At 54.9% G+C, this 19,482-nt stretch overlaps 1 protein-coding gene across 1 annotated transcript in view; it reads right to left on the bottom strand.

The window, feature by feature from the left end:
- The window catches only part of LOC140193799 (ankyrin repeat domain-containing protein 13D-like), a 25,027-nt gene extending 6,017 nt beyond the window's left edge, over positions 1-19,010 (bottom strand). The window contains exons 1-10 of the mRNA XM_072250969.1: positions 18,469-19,010; positions 17,507-17,642; positions 17,195-17,319; positions 16,978-17,023; positions 14,191-14,334; positions 6,903-7,092; positions 5,850-5,916; positions 4,621-4,702; positions 4,307-4,374; positions 3,289-3,419 (exon numbers count right to left, since the gene is read on the bottom strand). Coding sequence (XP_072107070.1) covers positions 3,289-3,419; positions 4,307-4,374; positions 4,621-4,702; positions 5,850-5,916; positions 6,903-7,092; positions 14,191-14,334; positions 16,978-17,023; positions 17,195-17,319; positions 17,507-17,642; positions 18,469-18,543 — 1,064 coding nt within the window. The 5' untranslated portion in view covers positions 18,544-19,010. The remainder of the gene's footprint in view (positions 1-3,288; positions 3,420-4,306; positions 4,375-4,620; positions 4,703-5,849; positions 5,917-6,902; positions 7,093-14,190; positions 14,335-16,977; positions 17,024-17,194; positions 17,320-17,506; positions 17,643-18,468) is intronic.
- Between the last annotated feature and the right edge of the window lie 472 nt (positions 19,011-19,482).

Below are 19,482 nucleotides of genomic sequence, written 5' to 3'. Positions count from 1 at the left end.
CCAATTCCTTCGTCTTGCTGACGTTGAGGGACAGGTTATTGTCTTCGCACCATGCCACCAGGTTCTTAATTTCCTCTCTGTACTCAAACTCATCATTACCCGAGATACGGCCTACAACTGTGTCATCAGCAAACTTGTATATATGAGTTTGATGGAAACTTGGCTACACAATCATGGGTGTACAGTGAGTACAGCAGGGGGCTGAGTACACAGCCTTGTGGGGCACCGGTGCTCAGAGTGACTGTAGGGGGGAGATTGTCCCCTGTTTTTACAGCCTCGGTCCAGGGTAAGGACAGAGGGGAGAAGAGGGAGAGATGTAGATGAAGAGAGAGGAGGGACGAGAGAGAGGTGGGAGAAAGAGGAGAGGGAGAAAGGGAGGGAAACAGAAAATAGACAACACACAATAGGTGCAGGAGTAGGCCATTCGGCCTTTCGAGCCAGCACCGCCATTCACTGTGATCATGGCTGATCATCCACGATCAGTATCCAGTTCCTGCCTCATCCCCACAACCTTTGATTCCGCTATCTTTAAGAGCTCTATCTAACTCTTTCTTGAAAGCATCCAGAGACTTGGCCGCCACAGTCTTCTGGGGCAGAGCATTCCACAGATCCACCACTCTCTGGGTGAAAAACTTTTTCAACTCCGTTCTAAATGGCCGACCCCTTATTCCTAAACTGTGGGCTCTGGTTCTGGACTCACCCATCAGCGGGAACATGCTTCCTGCCTCCAGCGTGTCCAATCCCTTAATAATCTTATATGTTTCAATAAGATCCCCTCTCATCTTTCTAAATTCCATAAGACCACAAGACAAAGGAGCAGAAGTCGGCCATTCGGCCCATCGAGTCTGCTCCGCCATTTTAACATGAGCTGGTCCATTCTCCCATTTAGTCCCACTCCCCCGCCTTCTCACCGTAACCTTTGATGCCCTGGCTACTCAGATACCTATCAATCTCTGCCTTAAATACACCCAATGACTCGGCCTCCACTGTTGCCCGTGGCAACAAATTCCATAGATTCACCACCCTCCGACTAAAGAAATTTCTTCGCATCTCTGTTCTGAATGGGCGCCCTTCAATCCTTAAGTCATGCCCTCTCGGACTAGACTCCCCCATCATAGGAAACAACTTTGCCACATCCACTCTGTCCATGCCTTTCAACATTCGAAATGTTTCTATGAGGTCTCCCCTCATTCTTCTAAACTCCAAGGAATACAGTCCAAGAGTGGACAAACGTTCCTCATATGTTAACCCTCTCATTCCCGGAATCATTCTAGTGAATCTTCTCTGTACCCAGTCCAGAGAATTCCAGAGTATACAAGCCCAGTCGCTCCAATCTTTCGACATATGACAGTCCCGCCATCCCGGGAATTAACCTCGTGAACCTACGCTGCACTCCCTCAATAGCAAGAATGTCCTTCCTCAAATTTGGAGACCAAAACTGCACACAGTACTCCAGGTGTGGTCTCACCAGGGCCCTGTACAACTGCAGAAGGACCTCTTTGCTCTTATACTCAATTCCCCTTGTTATGAAGGCCAGCATGCCATTAGCTTTCTTCACTGCCTGCTGTACCTGCATGCTTGCTTTCAGTGACTGATGTACAAGAACACCTAGATCTCATTGTACATCCCCTTTTCCTAACTAAGAGGGAAGAGGGAGGAGGTGAGGGAGGGAGAGAGGTGGGAGAGGGGGGAAAGTGAGGGAGAGGTGGGAGGAAGGGACGAGAGGGGAGAGGGATGGACTGAGAGTGGGAGGGGAAGGGGGGGAGTGGAGGGAGAGAGGGTCGATTATCACTGAGATGTGCTTTGAAATGTGCTGTTTTCGTGGCAGCCTGGCACTGACATCAAGATGACCACGCATTAGAAAAATAGAGAGAGATTACGAAGGAGACAACTGTGAGGTGGTATACCAACTTGGAGGACGGCCCCCATGCAGACCCGGTCAGTGCTCGAGGGCGGAGAGAAAGGGTCACGTCGGGCGGCCCCGGCTGCGGCCAGCCGGTCTCCCGGCCCTCACCGGTTGAGGGGTGATAACTGTCCCTGAACCTGGTGGTGTGGGTCCTGAGGCTCCTGTACCTCCTTCCTGATGGTCGAGGGGTGATAACTGTCCCTGAACCTGGTGGTGTGGGTCCTGAGGCTCCTGTACCTCCTTCCTGATGGTTGAGGGGTGATAACTGTTCCTGAACCCGGTGGTGTGGGTCCTGAGGCTCCTGTACCTCCTTCCTGATGGTTGAGGGGTAATAACTGTCCCTGAACCTGGTGGTGTGGGTCCTGAGGCTCCTGTACCTCCTTCCTGATGGTCGAGGGGTGGTAACTGTTCCTGAACCCGGTGGTGTGGGTCCTGAGGCTCCTGTACCTCCTTCCTGATGGTTGAGGGGTAATAACTGTCCCTGAACCTGGTGGTGTGGGTCCTGAGGCTCCTGTACCTCCTTCCTGATGGTCGAGGGGTGGTAACTGTTCCTGAACCCGGTGGTGTGGGTCCTGAGGCTCCTGTACCTCCTTCCTGATGGTTGAGGGGTAATAACTGTCCCTGAACCTGGTGGTGTGGGTCCTGAGGCTCCTGTACCTCCTTCCTGATGGTCGAGGGGTGGTAACTGTTCCTGAACCCGGTGGTGTGGGTCCTGAGGCTCCTGTACCTCCTTCCTGATGTCAGCAGTGAGAAGAGAGCACGTCCTGGGTGGTGGGGTTCCCTGATGATGGAGGCTGCTTTCCTGTAGACATGCTCAATGGTGGGAAGGGCTTTACCCGTGACGGACTGGACCGTGTCCACTACCGTTTGTAGGATTTTCCGTTCGAGGACATTGGCGTTTCCGTCCCAGGCTGCGATGCAGCTGGTCGACAAACTCTCCACCGCACATCTGCAGAAGTTTGTCAAAGTTTCAGGCGTCGTGCCGAACCTCCGCAAACTCTTCAGGACGTCGAGATGCTGCTGTCCTTTCTTCTAAATTGCTCCTAACCCAGAACAGGTCTCTGGAACGATTAATTTAAACTGGCTGACCCTCTCCACCTCTCATCACTGGCTCGTGGAGCCCTGGTTCCCCCCCCCAAACTCGGCAATCAGCCCCCTTGCTCTTGCTGGCGTTGAGCGGGAGGCTGTCGCTCTGGGACCGATCGGTCTATGCATCTCCAGACGGTGTTGGAGTTGGGTAACGTCTACCGGCAGTGACACCCCTCCACCACTGGCCGCGGCTCCTCCCTGAGGGGGGAGGGTCACAGGCGGGACAGTCCCGTCCCCTTCGCCTTCCCGACATCGCACACCCTCCCCCCCCCCCCCCCACGAGCCCTCCTCACCTCTGCACCTTCAGGCTGAGCTCCAGCGGCCGGCCGATGTCCCGGGACTGCAGGTCCACCTCGGGGTCGAAGTACTCCTCAGCCGTCACCTCGGAGGGGCTGGGCTGGACGCCGCTCGGAGCCGAGGGTCCCTGGGGAGAGGGAGGGATGGGGGGGAGATGGGGAGAGAGGAGGGGAGATTGGGTGGAGAGGGGGAAGGGGAAAGATTCAGAGAAGGGTAAGAGGGGAGAAAGAGAGGAGAGATGGGGAGAAGAATGGAGAGAGGAGAGAGAGGAAGAGAGGGGAGAGAGGGTGGAGAGACGGGGACGGAGGAGAGGAGAGAGGGAGGGAGAGAGCGAGAGAGAGAGGGGGAGATGATGAGGGGGTAGAGGGGAGGCAGAGGGGAGAGGAGGGAAATAGGGGCCAGCAGGTGGAGATAGGGAGATGAGGAAAGAAGGTGGTGATTTCGAGGGGTAGATAGGGGCAGGAGAGCGCAGGGAAGGGGCAGGATGGTGGAGAGATGGGGAGAGGGGAGGGGAAGAGGGTACAGAGGGAGACGGGCGAACAAAGAACGAGAAGGGAGAGGGGGAGGACAAAGAGGGGACGGGGAGGAGAGGCAGAGAAAGCGTGAGAGCGACGGGGGTGGGGGGGGAGGACAGAAAGTGTGAGAGGAAGGAGGAGGGGAGGCTGACAGACCAGACACACACCCAACCCGGCCCGGCCGCCACCCAGGGGGACTCTTCCTCGGTGGAGGGGGGGGGAGTTCTGGGTGGATGGAAGGGGAGTTTCATCCCCCCCACCCCCACCCCGAGACACCAGGGAAATTTAATTACCCCGAAGAAACCAGGTACATTGACGACACTCGGACAGGGACACGGGTAGGAAGGGTTTTGGGAGGGAGTCTGGACAAACACGGGCGAATGGAACTGGCTAAGACGGGCGACCGGGGCAGCAGGATCGAAAGGGCGGAAGGGCCCCCTCTCCGCGATGTGAGAGCGGGACCTGGGGCAGTGTTACGGGTTTCTGCTCGGTATCCTACCCCCTCCGGAGGGGATGAGGCATGCTGCTCGGCAAGGCCCAGAAATGACTGCAGTGGGGTGCGTGTTCCTGCGGGAGGCGGGAGAGACAGAGAGGGAAGGGACGGAGACAGGAGGGAGAGAGAGAGGGAAGGGAGAGAGTGGAGAATAAAGAGAGGAGAAAAATAACATTATTACACACATAGTTCTTAAACAAAATTAAATTTAAGATCAGTAAACTTGAAAATCATGGCAGCAGGGAGGGGTGCAGGGGAAGGAGCGGGTGACGGAGATGTGGGAGGGAGGGAGGGAGCGAGGGAGGAGGTGACAGACTGACCTTTGATCTTCGCCTTGTCCGGGTCAGACAGGTGTTCGGTTCTTGTCTTGGTCACCAGGTCAACGTTGTTTGCGCTAAAAACCTGAGAGAGGGCGAGAGTGAAAGAGAGAGAGAGAGGCTGGGGCAGAGAGACAGACTGGGGGAGAGAGAGAGACACTGGGGGGACAGAGAGAGAGACGGGGGGGAGAGAGAGAGACTGGGGGTAGGAGAGAGAGAGAGAGACGGGGTGAAGAGAGAGAGAGACTGGGGTGAGAGAGAGAGACTGGGGGGTGAGAGAGAGAGAGAGACTGGGGGTGAGAGAGAGACTGGGGGAGAGAGACAGACGGGGGGAGAGAGAGAGACTGGGGCAGAGAGAGAGACTGCAGAGAGAGAGACTGGGGGAGAGAGAGAGACTGGGGAGAGAGACAGACGGGGGAGAGAGAGACTGGGGGAGAGAGGGAGAGAGACTGGGGGGGAGAGAGAGACTGGGGAGAGAGAGAGGGAGACTGGGGGCAGAGAGAGAGACTGGGGGTGAGAGAGAGAGACTGGGGTCAGAGAGAGAGAGACTGGGGGCAGAGAGACTGGGGGAGAGAGAGAGAGACTGGGGAGAGAGAGACTGGGGGACGAGAGAGAGAGACTGGGGCAGAGAGAGAGACTGGGACAGAGAGAGAGACTGGGGGAGAGAGACAGACGGGGGGAGAGAGAGAGACTGGGACAGAGAGAGAGACTGGGGGCAGAGAGAGAGAGACTGGGACAGAGAGAGAGAGACTGGAGAGAGACAGACGGGGGAGAGAGAGACTGGGGGGAGAGAGGGAGAGACTGGTTGCAGAGAGAGAGACTGGGGGTGAGAGAGAGAGAGACTGGGGTCAGAGAGAGAGAGACTGGGGAGAGAGAGACTGGGGGAGAGAGAGAGAGACTGGGACAGAGAGAGAGAGACTGGGGAGAGAGAGACTGGGGGCAGAGAAAGAGAGACTGGGGGCAGAGAGAGAGAGACCGGGGAGAGAGAGAGAGACTGGGACAGAGAGAGAGAGACTGGGGGTGAAAGAGAGAGAGAGACTGGGGCAGAGAGAGAGAGACTGGGGGTGAAAGAGAGAGAGACTGGGGGAGAGAGAGAGAGACTGGGGGGAGAGAGAGAGACTGGGGGTGAGAGAGAGAGAGAGAGACTGGGGGAGAGAGAGAGAGACTGGGGGAGGGAGAGTAAGACAGAGCGAGAGAAAGACTGTGGGAGAATGATTGGACGGATTTCTTACCTTGGCCTGATACCCATGGACAATCTCCGAACGTTCGGAACGCCATCCCCAAATTCCAGATTTATTCCTGCAAAATCAGAGTGGGTTACAGACTGGGATTTTATCCAGGGGTTCGGGGGAGGGGGTTTATATTTAGAATAACAGATCCCCGGGAGCGGGTTACAGACTGGGATCTAATCCAGGGGTTCGGGGGGTTTATATATAGAACAACAGATCCCCGGGAGCGGGTTACAGACTGGGATCTAATCCAGGGGTTCGGGAAGTTTATATATAGAATAACAAATCCCCGGGAGTGGATTACAGACTGGGATCTGATCCAGGGGTTCAGGGGGTTTATATATAGAATAACAGACTCCGGGAGTGGGTGACAGACTGGGATCTAATCCAGGGGTTCGGGGGTGGGGGTTATATATAGAATAACAGATCCCCGGGAGTGGGTTACAGACTGGTATCCAATCCAGGGGTTCAGGAAGTTTATATATAGAATAACAGATCCCCGGGAGTGGGTTACAGACTGGGATCTAATCCAGGGGTTCAGGGGGTTTATATATAGAATAACAGACTCCGGGAGTGGGTGACAGACTGGGATCTAATCCAGGGGTTCGGGGGGTTTATATATAGAACAACAGATCCCCGGGAGTGGGTTACAGGCTGGGATCTAATCCAGGGGTTCGGGGGGTTTATATATAGAATAACAGATCCCCGGGAGTGGGTCACAGGCTGAGATCTAATCCAGAGGTTCGGGGAGGTTTATATATTGAATAACAGATCCCCTGGATTGGGTTACAGTACAATAACAGATCCCCGGGAGTGGGTTACAGACCGGGATCTAATCCAGGTGTTCGAGGGGGTTTATATATAGAATAACAGATCCCCACGGGTGGGTTACAGACTGGGATCTAATCCAGGGGTTCGGGGGGTTTATATATAGAATAACAGATCCCCGGGAGTGGGTTACAGACTGGGATCTAATCCAGAGAGACAGGGGTTTATATATAGAATAACAGATCCCCGGGAGTGGGTTACAGCTGACAGTGTGACAGTATCTCTCACCTCTCGAAAGCGATGTTTTTGGTGTCGAGGTGGGTGGCGATGATGGGCGAGGTCAGACGAGATGCCACCTGATCTTCGCTGGGCAGCATGGCGGAGAGAACGAGGTCGGTGTTGTGCAGGGCGAGGGACAGCGTCTCGGTGAAGACCAGTCTCTTGTCGTGGTCGACCTCCATTACCACCGCTCCGTCCTCTGAGAAAGAGAGATAGACAGAGACAGAGAAAGTGAGGGGGAGAGAGACAGAGAGGGTCAGAACAAGAAAGTGAGAGCAGAGAGAAAGAGAGAGGGAAAAATAGTTACTCTGTGTCTGACCCCGGGAGTGTGTGACGGGACGGTGCGGAGGGAGATTCACTCAGTGTCTGACCCCGGGAGTGTGTGACGGGACGGTGCGGAGGGAGATTCGCTCTGTGTCTGACCCCGGGAGTGTGTGACGGGACGGTGCGGAGGGAGATTCGCTCTGTGTCTGACCCCGGGAGTGTGTGACGGGACGGTGCGGAGGGAGATTCGCTCTGTGTCTGACCCCGGGAGTGTGTGACGGGACGGTGCGGAGGGAGATTCGCTCTGTGTCTGACCCCGGGAGTGTGTGACGGGACGGTGCGGAGGGAGATTCGCTCTGTGTCTGACCCCGGGAGTGTGTGATGGGACGGTGTGGAGGGAGAGGGAGATTCACTCTGTGTCTGACCCCGGGAGTGTGTGACGGGACGGTGCGGAGGGAGATTCGCTCTGTGTCTGACCCCGGGAGTGTGTGATGGGACGGTGTGGAGGGAGAGGGAGATTCACTCTGTGTCTGACCCCGGGAGTGTGTGACGGGACGGTGCGGAGGGAGATTCGCTCTGTGTCTGACCCCGGGAGTGTGTGACGGGACGGTGCGGAGCGAGATTCACTCTGCAGAATATTCTCGAAGGGGAGGGTGAGCAGCCGGAGGTCGTGGCAGACATTGGTACCAATGACATGGGCAGGAGAGGGGTAGATGTCCAGTGCAGTAAGTTCGGGGAGTTGGGATGAATGCTGAAGAGCAGGATCTCCAAGGTGGTAATCTCCGGATTATTCCCGTTGCCAGGAGCCGGGGAAGATCGGGACAGGAAGACAGCGCAGACGAATGAGTGGCGGAGGGGATGGTGCAGGGGGCAGGGCGTCAAATCCTCGGATCACTGGAACCTTTTCTGGGAAGGGGTGACCTGTACAGGTGGGACGGGTTGTACCTGAACTGGAGGGGAACCAATATCCCGGGAGGGAGGTTTGCTGATGCTGTGGGGAGGGTTTAAACTAGATTTGCAGGGGGGTGGGAGCTGAAGTGAAGAGGCAGACGATGGGGCGCAGACAACAGGGATTCTGCAGATGCTGGAAATTCAAGCAACACACATCAAAGTTGCTGGTGAACGCAGCAGGCCAGGCAGCATCTCTGGGAAGAGGTGCAGTCGACGTTTCGGGCCGAGACCCTTCGTCAGAGGATGGGGCGGTCGGAGCACAAGTAGAGACGGCTTGCAGGGAGTTTGCGAGGAAGGACAGGCAGATGTTAGAGGAAAGGTGCCCCCAGCCAGATGGTTTGAGATGTGTCTGTTTTCATGCAAAGAATATCACGAACAAGGCAGATGAGCTTACAGCGTGGATCGACACGTGGAACTGTGACGTTGTGGCCGTGACAGAGACTTGGACGTCTCAGGGGCAGGAATGGCTGGTGAGTGTGCCGGGCTTTAGATGTTTCAGAAAGGACGGGGAGGGAGGCGAGAGAGGTGGGGACGTGGCACTGCTGATCAGAGATAGCGTCACGGCCACGGAAAAGGAGGAAATCATGGAGGGGTTGTCTACTGAGTCACTGTGGGTGGAAGTTAGCAACAGGAAGAGGGGTCAATAACTCTACTGGGGGTTTTTTATAGACCCCCAAACAGTAATCGAGATATCGAGGAGCAGAGAGGGAGGCAGATTCTGGAACGGTGCAATAATTATAGGGTTGTTGCGACGGGAGATTTTAACTTCCCTGGTACTGACTGGCATCTCCTTGGCACAAGGAGTTTAAACGGGGTGGAGTTTGTCAGATGAGCTCAGGAAGGTTTCCTGACACAATAGGTAGATATGCCAACCAGAGGAGAGGCTGTACCTGATCTGGTGTTGGGAAACGAACCTGGTCAGGTGTCAGGTCTCTCAGGGGGAGAGCATTTTGGAGGTAGCGATCTCCTTCACCATAGCGCTGGAGAGGGATGGGAGCAGGCAATTTTGGAAAACATTTAACTGGGTTGCCGGGGGGGAAATATGATGCTATTGGGCAGAAAGGCACCCGTTAGTCTTGCGAGACCTTGGATCTGCGCCTGGAAAGTCTTCACTCTCCAGGGCGCGGGCCTGGGCAAGGTTGTATGGAAGACCATCAGTTGCCCAGGCTGCAAGTCTCCCCTCTCCACGAGACCGATGTTGTTCAAGGGAAGGGCATCAGGACCCATACAGCTTGGCACCGGTGTCGTCGCAGAGCAATGTGTGATTAGGTGCCTTGCTCAAGGACACAACACGCTGCCTCAGCTGAGGCTCGAACTCACGACCTTCCGGTCGCTAGTCCAATGCCTTAACCACTTGGTCACGTGCAGAAACAGGAGCATAAATTGGGAGCTGATGTTCTCAGGGAGTTGCATGGCAGAAACGTGGCAAATGTTCATGGAATATTTGCATGGAGTTCTGTGTAGGTACGTTCCGCTGAGGCAGGGAAAGGATGGCAAGGTAAATGAACCATGGTGTACAAAGGATGTAGAAAATATAGTTAAGAAGAAAAGTTTACAAAAGTTTCAAGAAACTAGGCACTGATAGAGCTCTAGAAAATTGCAAGGTTGCTAGGAAAACATAGAAATATAGAAAACATAGAAAATAGGTGCAGGAGTAGGCCATTCGGCCCTTCGAGCCTGCACCGCCATTCAGTATGATCATGGCTGATCATCCAACTCAGAACCCTGTACCTGCCTTCCCTCCATACCCCCTGATCCCTTTAGCCACAGGGGCCATATCTAACTCCCTCTTAAATATAGCCAATGAACTGGCCTCAACTGTTTCCTGTGGCAGAGAATTCCACAGATTCACCACTCTGTGTGAAGAAGTTTTTCCTCATCTCTGTCCTAAAAGGCTTCCCCTCTATCCTCAAACCGTGGCCCCTCGTTCTGGACTTCCCCAACATCGGGAACAATCTTCCTGCATCTCGCCTGTCCAATCCCTTTAGGATTTTATACGTTTCAATCAGATCCCCCCTCAATCTTCTAAATTCCAACGAGTACAAGCCCAGTTCATCCAGTCTTTCTTCATATGAAAGTCCTGCCATCCCAGGAATCAATCTGGTGAACCTTCTTCGTACTCCCACTATGGCAAGGATGTCTTTCCTCAGATTAGGGGACCAAAACTGCACACAATACTCCAGGTGTGGTCTCACCAAGGCCTTGTACAACTGCAGTAGTACCTCCCTGCTCCTGTACTTGAATCCTCTCGCTATAAATGCCAGCATACCATTCGCCTTTTTCACCGCCTGCTGTACCTGCATGCCCACTTTCAATGACTGGTGTATAATGACACCCAGGTCTCGTTGCACCTCCCCTTTTCCTAATCGGCCACCATTCAGATAATAATCTGTTTTCCTGTTCTTGCCACCAAAGTGGAAGGAGTTTAAGAATGGAATTAGCAGAGCCAGAAGGGGCCATGAGAAGGCCTTGGTGAGCAGGACTAAGGAAAACCCCAAGGCACTCTACAAGTATGTGAAGAGCAAGAGGATAATATGATCAATCGGGAGCGATAGTGCAAACGCGTGCACGGAGTCGGAGGAGGTAGCGGAGGTACTTAATAAATACTTTGCTTAAGACCGTGGCAATTGTGGGGGTGACTTACAGTGGACTGAAACGCTTGAGCGTAGAGACGTTAAGAAAGAGGATGTGCTGGAGCTTTTGGGAAGTGTTGAGTTTGGTAAGCCGCCGGGACCAGATGAGATGTATGCCAGGCTACTGTGGAAGGCGAGGGAGGAGATTGCTGAGCCCCTGGCAATGATCTTTGCATCATCAATGAGGACGGGAGAGGTTCCCTCTGCGTGAAAAACCTGCCTTGTACCTATCTCCAAACACCTTAAAACTAGGCCCCCTCGTGTCCGTCATTTTAGCCCTGGGAAAAAGCCTCTGGCTATCCACACCGTCAATGCCTCTCATTATCTTAATGAACATTTTACTGATTATTAATGAATACTTCACTGACGTACTTAATGAATACTTTACTTCAGTATTCACTGTGGAAAAGGATCTTGGTGATTGTAGGGATGACTTGCAGCAGACTAAAAAGCTCGAGCATGTAGATATTAAGAAAGAGGACGTAAATTGGATGAGTAAGTATGCAGATGATACTAAGATAGGTGGCATTGTGGATAATGAAGTAGGTTTTCAAAGCTTGCAGAGAGATTTTAGGCCAGTTAGAAGAGTGGGCTGAAAGATGGCAGATGGAGTTTAATGCTGATAAATGTGAGGTGCTACATTTTGGTAGGAATAATCAAAATAGGACATGCATGGTAACTGGTCGGGCACTGAAGAATACAGTAGTACAGAGGGATCTAGGAATAATGGTGCATAGATCCCTGAAGGTGGAATCTCATGCGGATAGGGTAGTGAAGAAAGCTTTTGGTTTGCTGGCCTTTATAAATCAGAGCATTGAGTATAGGAGTTGGGATGTAATGTTGAAATTGTACAAGGCATTGGTGAGGCCAAATTTGGGGTATTGTGTACAGTTCTGGTCACCAAATTATAGGAAAGATGTCAAGAAAATTGAGAGAGTACAGAGGAGATTTACGAGAATGTTACCTGGGTTTCATCGTCTAAGTTACAGAGAAAGGTTGAACAAGTTGGGTCTTTATTCTTTGGAGCGTAGAAGGTTGAGGGGGGACTTGATAGAGGTATTTAAAATTATGAGGGGGGTGGATAGAGTTGATGTGGATAGGCTTTTTCCATTGAGAGTCGGGGAGATTCAAACAAGAGGACATGAGTTGAGAGTTAGAGGACAAAAGTTTAGGGGTAACACGAGGGGGAATTTCTTTACTCAGAGAGTCAGAGAGTGGTGGCTGTGTGGAACGAGAAGTGGTCGAGGCAGGTTCGATGTTGTCGTTTAAAGTTAAATTGGATGGATATATGGACAGGAAAGGAATGGAGGGTTATGGGCTGAGTGCGGGTCGGTGGGACGAGGTGAGAGTAAGCGTTCGGCACGGACTAGAAGGGCCAAGATGGCCTGCTTCCGTGCTGTAATTGTTATATGGTTATATATGTGCTGAAGCTTTTGGAAAGCATCAAGTTGGATAAGTCACCGGGACCAGATGAGATGTATGCCAGGCTACTGAGGGAGGCGAGGGAGGAGATTGCTGAGCCTCTGGTGATGATCTTTGCATCATCAATGAGGATGGGAGCGGTTCCGGAGGATTGGAGGGTTGTAGGTGTTGTTCCCTTATTCAGGAAAGGGAGTAGAGATAGCCCAGGAAATTATAGGCCAGTGAGTCTTACTTCAGTGGTTTGCACGTTGTTGGAGAAGATCCTGAGAGGCAGGATTTATGAACATTTGGAGAGGCATAATATGATTAGAAATAGTCAGCATGGCTTTGTCAAAGGCAGGACGTGCCTTACGAGCCTGATTGAATTTTCTGAGGACGTGACTAAACACATTGATGAGGGTAGAGCAGTAGATGTAGTGCATATGGATTTCAGCAAGGCATTTGATAAGGTACCCCATGGAAGGCTTATTGAGAAAGTAAGGAGGCATGGGATCCAAGGGGACATTACTTTCTGGATCCAGTCCTAGCTTGCCCACAGAAGGCAAGGAGTGGTTGTAGACGGGTCATATTCTGCATGGAGGTCAGTGACCAGTGGTGTGCCTCAGGGATCTGTTCTGGGACCCCTAGTCTTTGCGATTTTTATAAATGACCTGGATGAGGAAGTGCAGGGATGGGTTAGTAAATTTGCTGATGACACAAAGGTTGGGGGGTGTTGTGGATAGTGTGGAGGGCTGTCAGAGGTTACAGTGGGACATCGATAGGATGCAAAACTGGGCTGAGAAGTGGCAGATGACGTTCAACCCAGATAAGTGTGAAGTGGTTCATTTTGGTAGGTCAAATATGATGGCAGAATATACTAATGGTCAGACTCTTGGCCATGTGGAGGATCAGAGGGATCTTGGGGTCCGAGTCCATAGGACACTCAAAGCAGCTGCGCAGGTTGACTCTGTGGTTAAGAAGGCGTACCGTGTATTGGCCTTCATCAACCATGGGATTGAGATTAAGAGCCGAGAGGTAATGTTGCAGCTATATAGGACCCTGGTCAGACCCCACTTGGAGTACTGTGCTCAGTTCTGCTCGCCTCACTACAGGAAGGACATGGAAACCATAGAGAGGGTGCAGAGGAGACTTACAAGGATGTTGCCTGGATTGGGGAGCATGCCTTATGAGAATAGGTTGAGTGAACTTGGCCTTTTCTCCTTGGAGTGACAAAGGATGAGAGGTGACCTGATAGAGGTGTGTAAGATGATGAGAGGCATTGATCGTGTGGAAAGTCAGAGGCTTTTCCCCAGGGCTGAAATGGCTAGTACAAGAGGGCACAGTTTTAAGGTGTTTGGAAGTAGGTACAGAGGAGATGTCAAGGGTAAGTTTTTTTACGAAGAGAGCGGTGAGTGTGTGGAATGGGCTGCCGGTGACGGTGGTGGAGGGGGATACAATAGGGTCTTTTAAGAGCTTAGAAAAACAGAGGGCTATGCGCTGGGGAAATTCTAGGCAGCTTCTAGAGTAGGTTACATGGTCAGAACAACATTGTGGGCCAAAGAGCCTGTAATGTGCTGTAGGTCTCTATGTTCTCTGGATTATACAGCCTCTGACAACCAAGTCCAGTTCCTGGATTTCATGTTCTCTGACCCTGGGAGTGTGTGATGGGACGGTGTGGAGGGAGATTCACTCTGTGTCTGACCCCGGGAGTGTGTGATGGGACGGTGCGGAGGGAGATTCACTCTGTGTCTGACCCCGGGAGTGTGTGATGGGACGGTGCGGAGGGAGATTCACTCTGTGTCTGACCCCGGGAGTGTGTGACGGGACGGTGCGGAGGGAGATTCGCTCTGTGTCCGACCCCGGGAGTGTGTGATGGGATGGTGTGGAGGGAGATTCACTCTGTATCTGACCCCAGGAGTGTGTGACGGGACGGTGCGGAGGGAGATTCGCTCCGTGTCTGACCCCCGGGAGTGTGTGATGGGACGGTGTGGAGGGAGATTCGCTCCGTGTCTGACCCCCGGGGAGTGTTGCTGGACTCTCTCACTCACCCTCGCCCTTGAAGATGTATGACCTGTTGCCGCGCAGCCAAGTCATCTGATTGAACCCGAGCAGCGTGGTGTCCACGCGCAAGTTGGCACCACTCTTCCACACACGGTAGACGTCACTGGGACAGATCCTGGAGACGAGGGGGACTGCAGGGAGAGAGAGAGTTCGGGGGAGTGAGAAACGGGAGAGAAGGGGAATTGGAGAGGGGGGGAAGGAGGAGGGCATATTGAGGGAGGGGAGGGAGTGACACAGGATTTGGGGAGGGAGGGAGAGACTGGGAGTGGTTCAGTCGGATCATCGAGAACGTTTTGAGTACAGGAGACGGGATGTTAGTTGTAAACGTAGGGTAAATTGTAAAACAGAGGGATCCAGGAACACAGGCCCATAATTCATTGAAAGGGATGTCAGAGGTAGATAGGGTCATAAAGAAATCTTTAGGCACATTGGACTCCACAAGTCAAAGTACGGGTGTCCCCCGCTTTTCCAACATTCGCTTTACCAAACCTCACTGTTACGAAAGACCTACGTTAGTTCCCTGTTTTCGCTAACAGAAGGTGTTTTCGCTGTTACGGAAAAAAGCAGTGCGTTGAAAAAAATTCAGCGCGCGCCCCGAGCAGCCGCTCCCCCCCAGATTCAGAGGCGACGCAATCGGCAATCGGCACTGATCTGGGCCGACAATTACGTGCCAGGCGGCACCTAATTAATTAGCATGTTTATTTTGGCATTTTTTCTTAAAGGTGTGCTGTGCGCCTCCTGGCTACCGCCGCACCCCTGCATGCTTCGCGGATCGGTATCGGTGGGCGGCCTGGAGGGTGGGGGCCACTGCACCACCCAAACTCCGACGACTCAGACTAACACACCATCATCAGTGTGCTCAGCGCTGTCCTGATTCCGGTAAGTGATACTACACTGTACATACATTATTTCTACTTTATATAGGCTGTGTATTTTTACGTGTTATTTGGTATGATTTGACAGCTTCATAGCCTAAAGGTCACTGGAGGGAGTGTTTCTGTGGAGAGCGCTTGTGTGAGATTTTTGCTACGGAGAACAGTACAGGAAATGATTGTGGAAAAGTGTTTCTACTTTATATAGACTGTGTATTTATCATATCATTCCTGCTTTTACTATATGTTACTGTTATTTTAGGTTTTGTGTGTTATTTGGCATGATTTGGTAGGTTATTTTTGGGTCTGCGAATGCTCACAAATTTTTCCCATATAAATAAATGGTAATCGCTTCTTTGCTTTACGACATTCCGGCTTACGAACCGTTTCATAGGAACGCTCCACCTTCGGATGGCGGGGGAAACAGTATTGAGTACAGGAGACAGGGTGTTATGAGTGTGGTGGGACAGAGGGATCTGGGAACACAGGTACAGAGTTCATTGAAAGTGGCGTCACAGGTAGATCGGGTCGTAAAGAAAGCTTTTGGCACGTTGGCCTTTATAAATCAGAGTATTGAGTACGGGAGACGGGGTGTTACGTTGAAGTTGTATCAGACGTTGGCGGGGTCTAATTTGGAGAATCGTGGGCAGTTTTGGTCACCTACCTACAGGAGAGATGCAAACAGGGTTGAAAGAGTGCAGAGAAAGTTTACAAGGATGTTGCCGGGTCTGGGGGACCCCAGTTATCAGGAAAGTTTGAATCGGTCAGGACTTTATTCCTGGAAATGTAGAAGGTTGAGAGGAAGTATACAAAATTCTGAGGGGTATCAACAGGGTAAATACAAGCAGGGTTTTCCCACTCTCAGGTGGGGACGACAACCAGAGGTCAGGGGTTTAAGGGTGAAAGGTGAGAGGTTTAAGGGGAACGTGGAGGGGAAACTTCTTCACTCAGAGGGGAGGGGAGGGTGGGGGACGAGCTGCCAGCACAAGTGGTGAACGCCAGCTCAATTCCAACGTCGAAGAGAAGTTTGGACGGGTACACGGACGGACGGGAGGGGTGGGGGGGGGGATGTGGTCCCGATGCCGGTCGATGGGAGTCGGCAGTTTAAACGGTTCAGCACGGACTAGACGGGCCGAAGGGCCTGTTTCTGCGCTGTACTTTTCCACGAGTGTGTGGGGGGGGGCTGACTGGAGGGAGAGGTAGGGATAAGGGGAAATGGAGAGGGGAGGGAGAAGGAAGCAGAGGGTTGGTGGAAGAGGAGGGGCGAGGAGGGGAGGGAAGGTTGCAGAGGGAAGAGAGGGGTGCAGAGTGAAGGGAGGACCGCGGAGGGGAGGGAGGGTTGTGGAGGGGAGGAAGGGGCACGGAGGGGAGGGAGGAGAGGAGAGGGAAAGGAGGGGTACGGAGCGGAGCAGAGGGGAGGGAAGGGAGAGTTACGGAGGAAAGGGAGGGGCAACGGAGGGAAGGGAAGGGAGGGGAGGGAAGGGAGAGTTTCAGAGGGTAGGGAAGGGGCGCGGAGGGAAGGGAAGGGAAGGGAGGGGAGCGGAGGGAAAGAGGGGAGGGAAGGGAGAGTTGCAGAGGGAAGGGAAGGGGCGCGGAGGGAAGGGAAGGGAGGGGAGGGAAGGGAGGGGAGCGGAGGGAAGGGAAGGGGGGAGGGAAGGGAGAGTTGCAGAGGAGAGAGTTGCGGAGGGAAGGGAGGGGAGCGGAGGGAAGGGGAGGGAAGGGAGGGGAGCGGAGGGAAGGGGAGGGAAGGGAGGGGAGCGGAGGGAAGGGGAGGGGAGGGAGAGTTGCGGAGAGAAGGGAGGGGAGCGGAGGGGCGGGAAGGAAGGGGAGGGAAGGGAGAGTTGAGGAGGGAAGGGACGACCTCTGGGCGTCCCGTCGTCTGCGCCGGGTTTGGAGACTCACCCCAGCTCGTGAATTCCCACTTCATCTCCACGTAGAAGTTGGGGGCCTGTCGGGGAGGGGAGGGTAGGGAGAGGCAGGGGCGGGAGTGGGAGCGGAAGAGGGGAAGGCGGGGACCAGCGGGTGGGACAGAAGAAAGAGAGGTTAGCTTCCACTCGTCCACGCACGCTGGCCGTTCCGTTCCGGGGAGGGGCGGGGAGGGAGCGGGCGGCCACATTACCCTGCGAAGCTGCCGGAGGAGTTCGGGGATGCCCGCCAGGCGTCGCGAGGCTCGCTGGTAGTCGCGGTATTGCAGCACCAGCTCCACCAGCTCCGGGTCCCCCGTGCTCACCGCCTCCTGTAGGGCTGTGGGAGGGCGGGGAGGAAAGGCAGGGGGCAGAGAGAGGGGTAGGGAGGGGAAGCAGCAGCCAAGAGAGAGAAGGGGGAGAGAGAGAGGGGAGGGGGGGAGAAGCCGGTCAGATACTGCCACCTCACATCACCCTCATACCCCAAACGCCCCTGAGTTACCTCCCCCAGCCACGCCCGCTCTCACCAGTCCATCCCCGCAGGTTTTCCGCCGACACCTCGGCCCCGTGCGAGAGCAGGACTCGGGCCGACTCCAGGTGCCCGAGGGAGATCGCCAGGTGCAGCGGGGTCCGGCCCCGGGGGTCCAACTCCTCCAGGTCGTGCTGCGGGAGGGAGGGAGGGAGGAGGGGCATGAGATAGGGGGGGAGCGGCCGTCGGCCCCTCTTAAATCCTCCAGCCCAACCCCGACCCGACCCCTGCCGTCACCCTGGAGACATCAGCCCAGCCCAACTCTGACCCCACTTTCTGTCCCCTGACCCCTGAACCCTGCCGTCACCCTGGAGACATCAGCCCAGCCCAACTCCGACCCCACTTTCTGTCCCCTGACCCCTGACCCCTGCCGTCTCCCTGGAGACATCAGCCCAGCCCAACTCCGACCCCACTTTCTGTCCCCTGACCCCTGACCCCTGCCGTCACCCTGGAGACATCAGCCCAGCCCAACTCCGACCCCACTTTCTGTCCCCTGACCCCTGACATCACCCTGGAGACATCAGCCCAGCCCAACTCTGACCCCACTTTCTCTCCCCTGACCCCTGACCCCTGCCATCACCCTGGAGACATCAGCCCAGCCCAACTCTGACCCCATTTCCTGTCCCCTGACCCCTGCTGTCACCCTGGAGACATCAGCCCAGCCCAACTCTGACCCCATTTCCTGTCCCCTGACCCCTGACCCCTGCTGTCACCCTGGAGACATCAGCCCAGGCCCACAACGACCTTTGATCCCAATGCCCCCTCACACTGCAGGGGTGGCCCCCCCAGGCTTGACCCACCGTGAACCTGACCCTGCTGTGACCTCATCATGAACCCTGACCCCCACCAGGTATCCCGACCCTGCCGTAACCCTGACGCGACCACTGACCTCGCAAGGACCACCCCTGACCCCCAGCACGACCCTTGACCCCCACCGTGCCCACCCGGCCCCCCCATTACCTGCCCCTCCCCCAGCGCCGCCCCCAGCTGCCGGTGACGATTCTGCCAGACCAGGCGATGCAGCGGGAAGGTCATGACCCCGGCGTCCGGGTCAGGGGGAGGGGCCCGGGGTCAGGAAGGGGGAGGGGCCTGTTGCCAAGGGGCGGGGCCTGCCGAGCGGGGGGTGGAGCCTGTCGTCAGGTAGATGGGGTTGAGGCCGCCAATAATTGACAGGGGCGGGGCTATGTCGTCGGGGAGAGGGCGTGTCCCCGACGTCAACAGAGGGGCGTGCCCATGACGTCCCTGCGTCGCTCCCTGACGTCACGGCGCAGGCCGGTTCCGGGGGTGGGGGGGAGGGCGAGCGAGAGCGAGCGCGCGGCGGCGGGGAGGCGGGCGTGTCCCTGACGTCACACTTGTTGGGCGTCAGCCCGCCCTGTCCCCGGCGCGCGTCACACGTCACGTGGCTCGGAACCGCCGCCGCCTGCTGCTCTGCTCTGGCGCGCGCCCTCGCTCCTCCGAGGAGGCACTTCCGGCGGGGGGAAGGGGCGGTCCCAGGTCCGGCCGGACATGACGTCATCCTCCCGTCTTAAAGGCGCCCGGCCCCTTAAAGGGGTAAATCTGTCTACAGAGAGAAAATATTATCGCTGGGGAGTAAGGGGTTGCTATCGACACATTGTGTTTGGGAAGGGGTGGCTGGTTTAACTGCCAAATTAACGTCTGTCAGCTGCAACTCCGGCGCAAGCAATGGGTCAGAGAGTGAAAAAGAGAAATAAATGTATATTTTATTCCGTGTTGACGCGCATCTCTTTGCAAGGCGCTCGAAAGGTGGCGCAGGCCCAATTCCACAGCGGCCATCTTAGTGCGTGGCGTCGGCGCCGCGCGTGGCAAGAGAGGGAGGAGGTGATGATGGCGCAGGCCCATTGCCACAGCGGCCATCTTAGTGCGTGGCGTCGGGACCTGCGGGGCAAGTGGGGGAGGTGACAAAAGCGCAGCCCCAATGCCACAGCGGCCATCTTAGTGCGCGGCGTCAGAGCC

Source organism: Mobula birostris, unplaced genomic scaffold (genome assembly GCF_030028105.1).
Source record: "Mobula birostris isolate sMobBir1 unplaced genomic scaffold, sMobBir1.hap1 scaffold_881, whole genome shotgun sequence".
Taxonomy (NCBI): Eukaryota; Metazoa; Chordata; class Chondrichthyes; order Myliobatiformes; family Myliobatidae; genus Mobula; species Mobula birostris.
The sequence above is the reverse complement of the archived record's forward strand: the minus strand, read 5'-3'. Positions and strand labels throughout refer to the sequence as shown.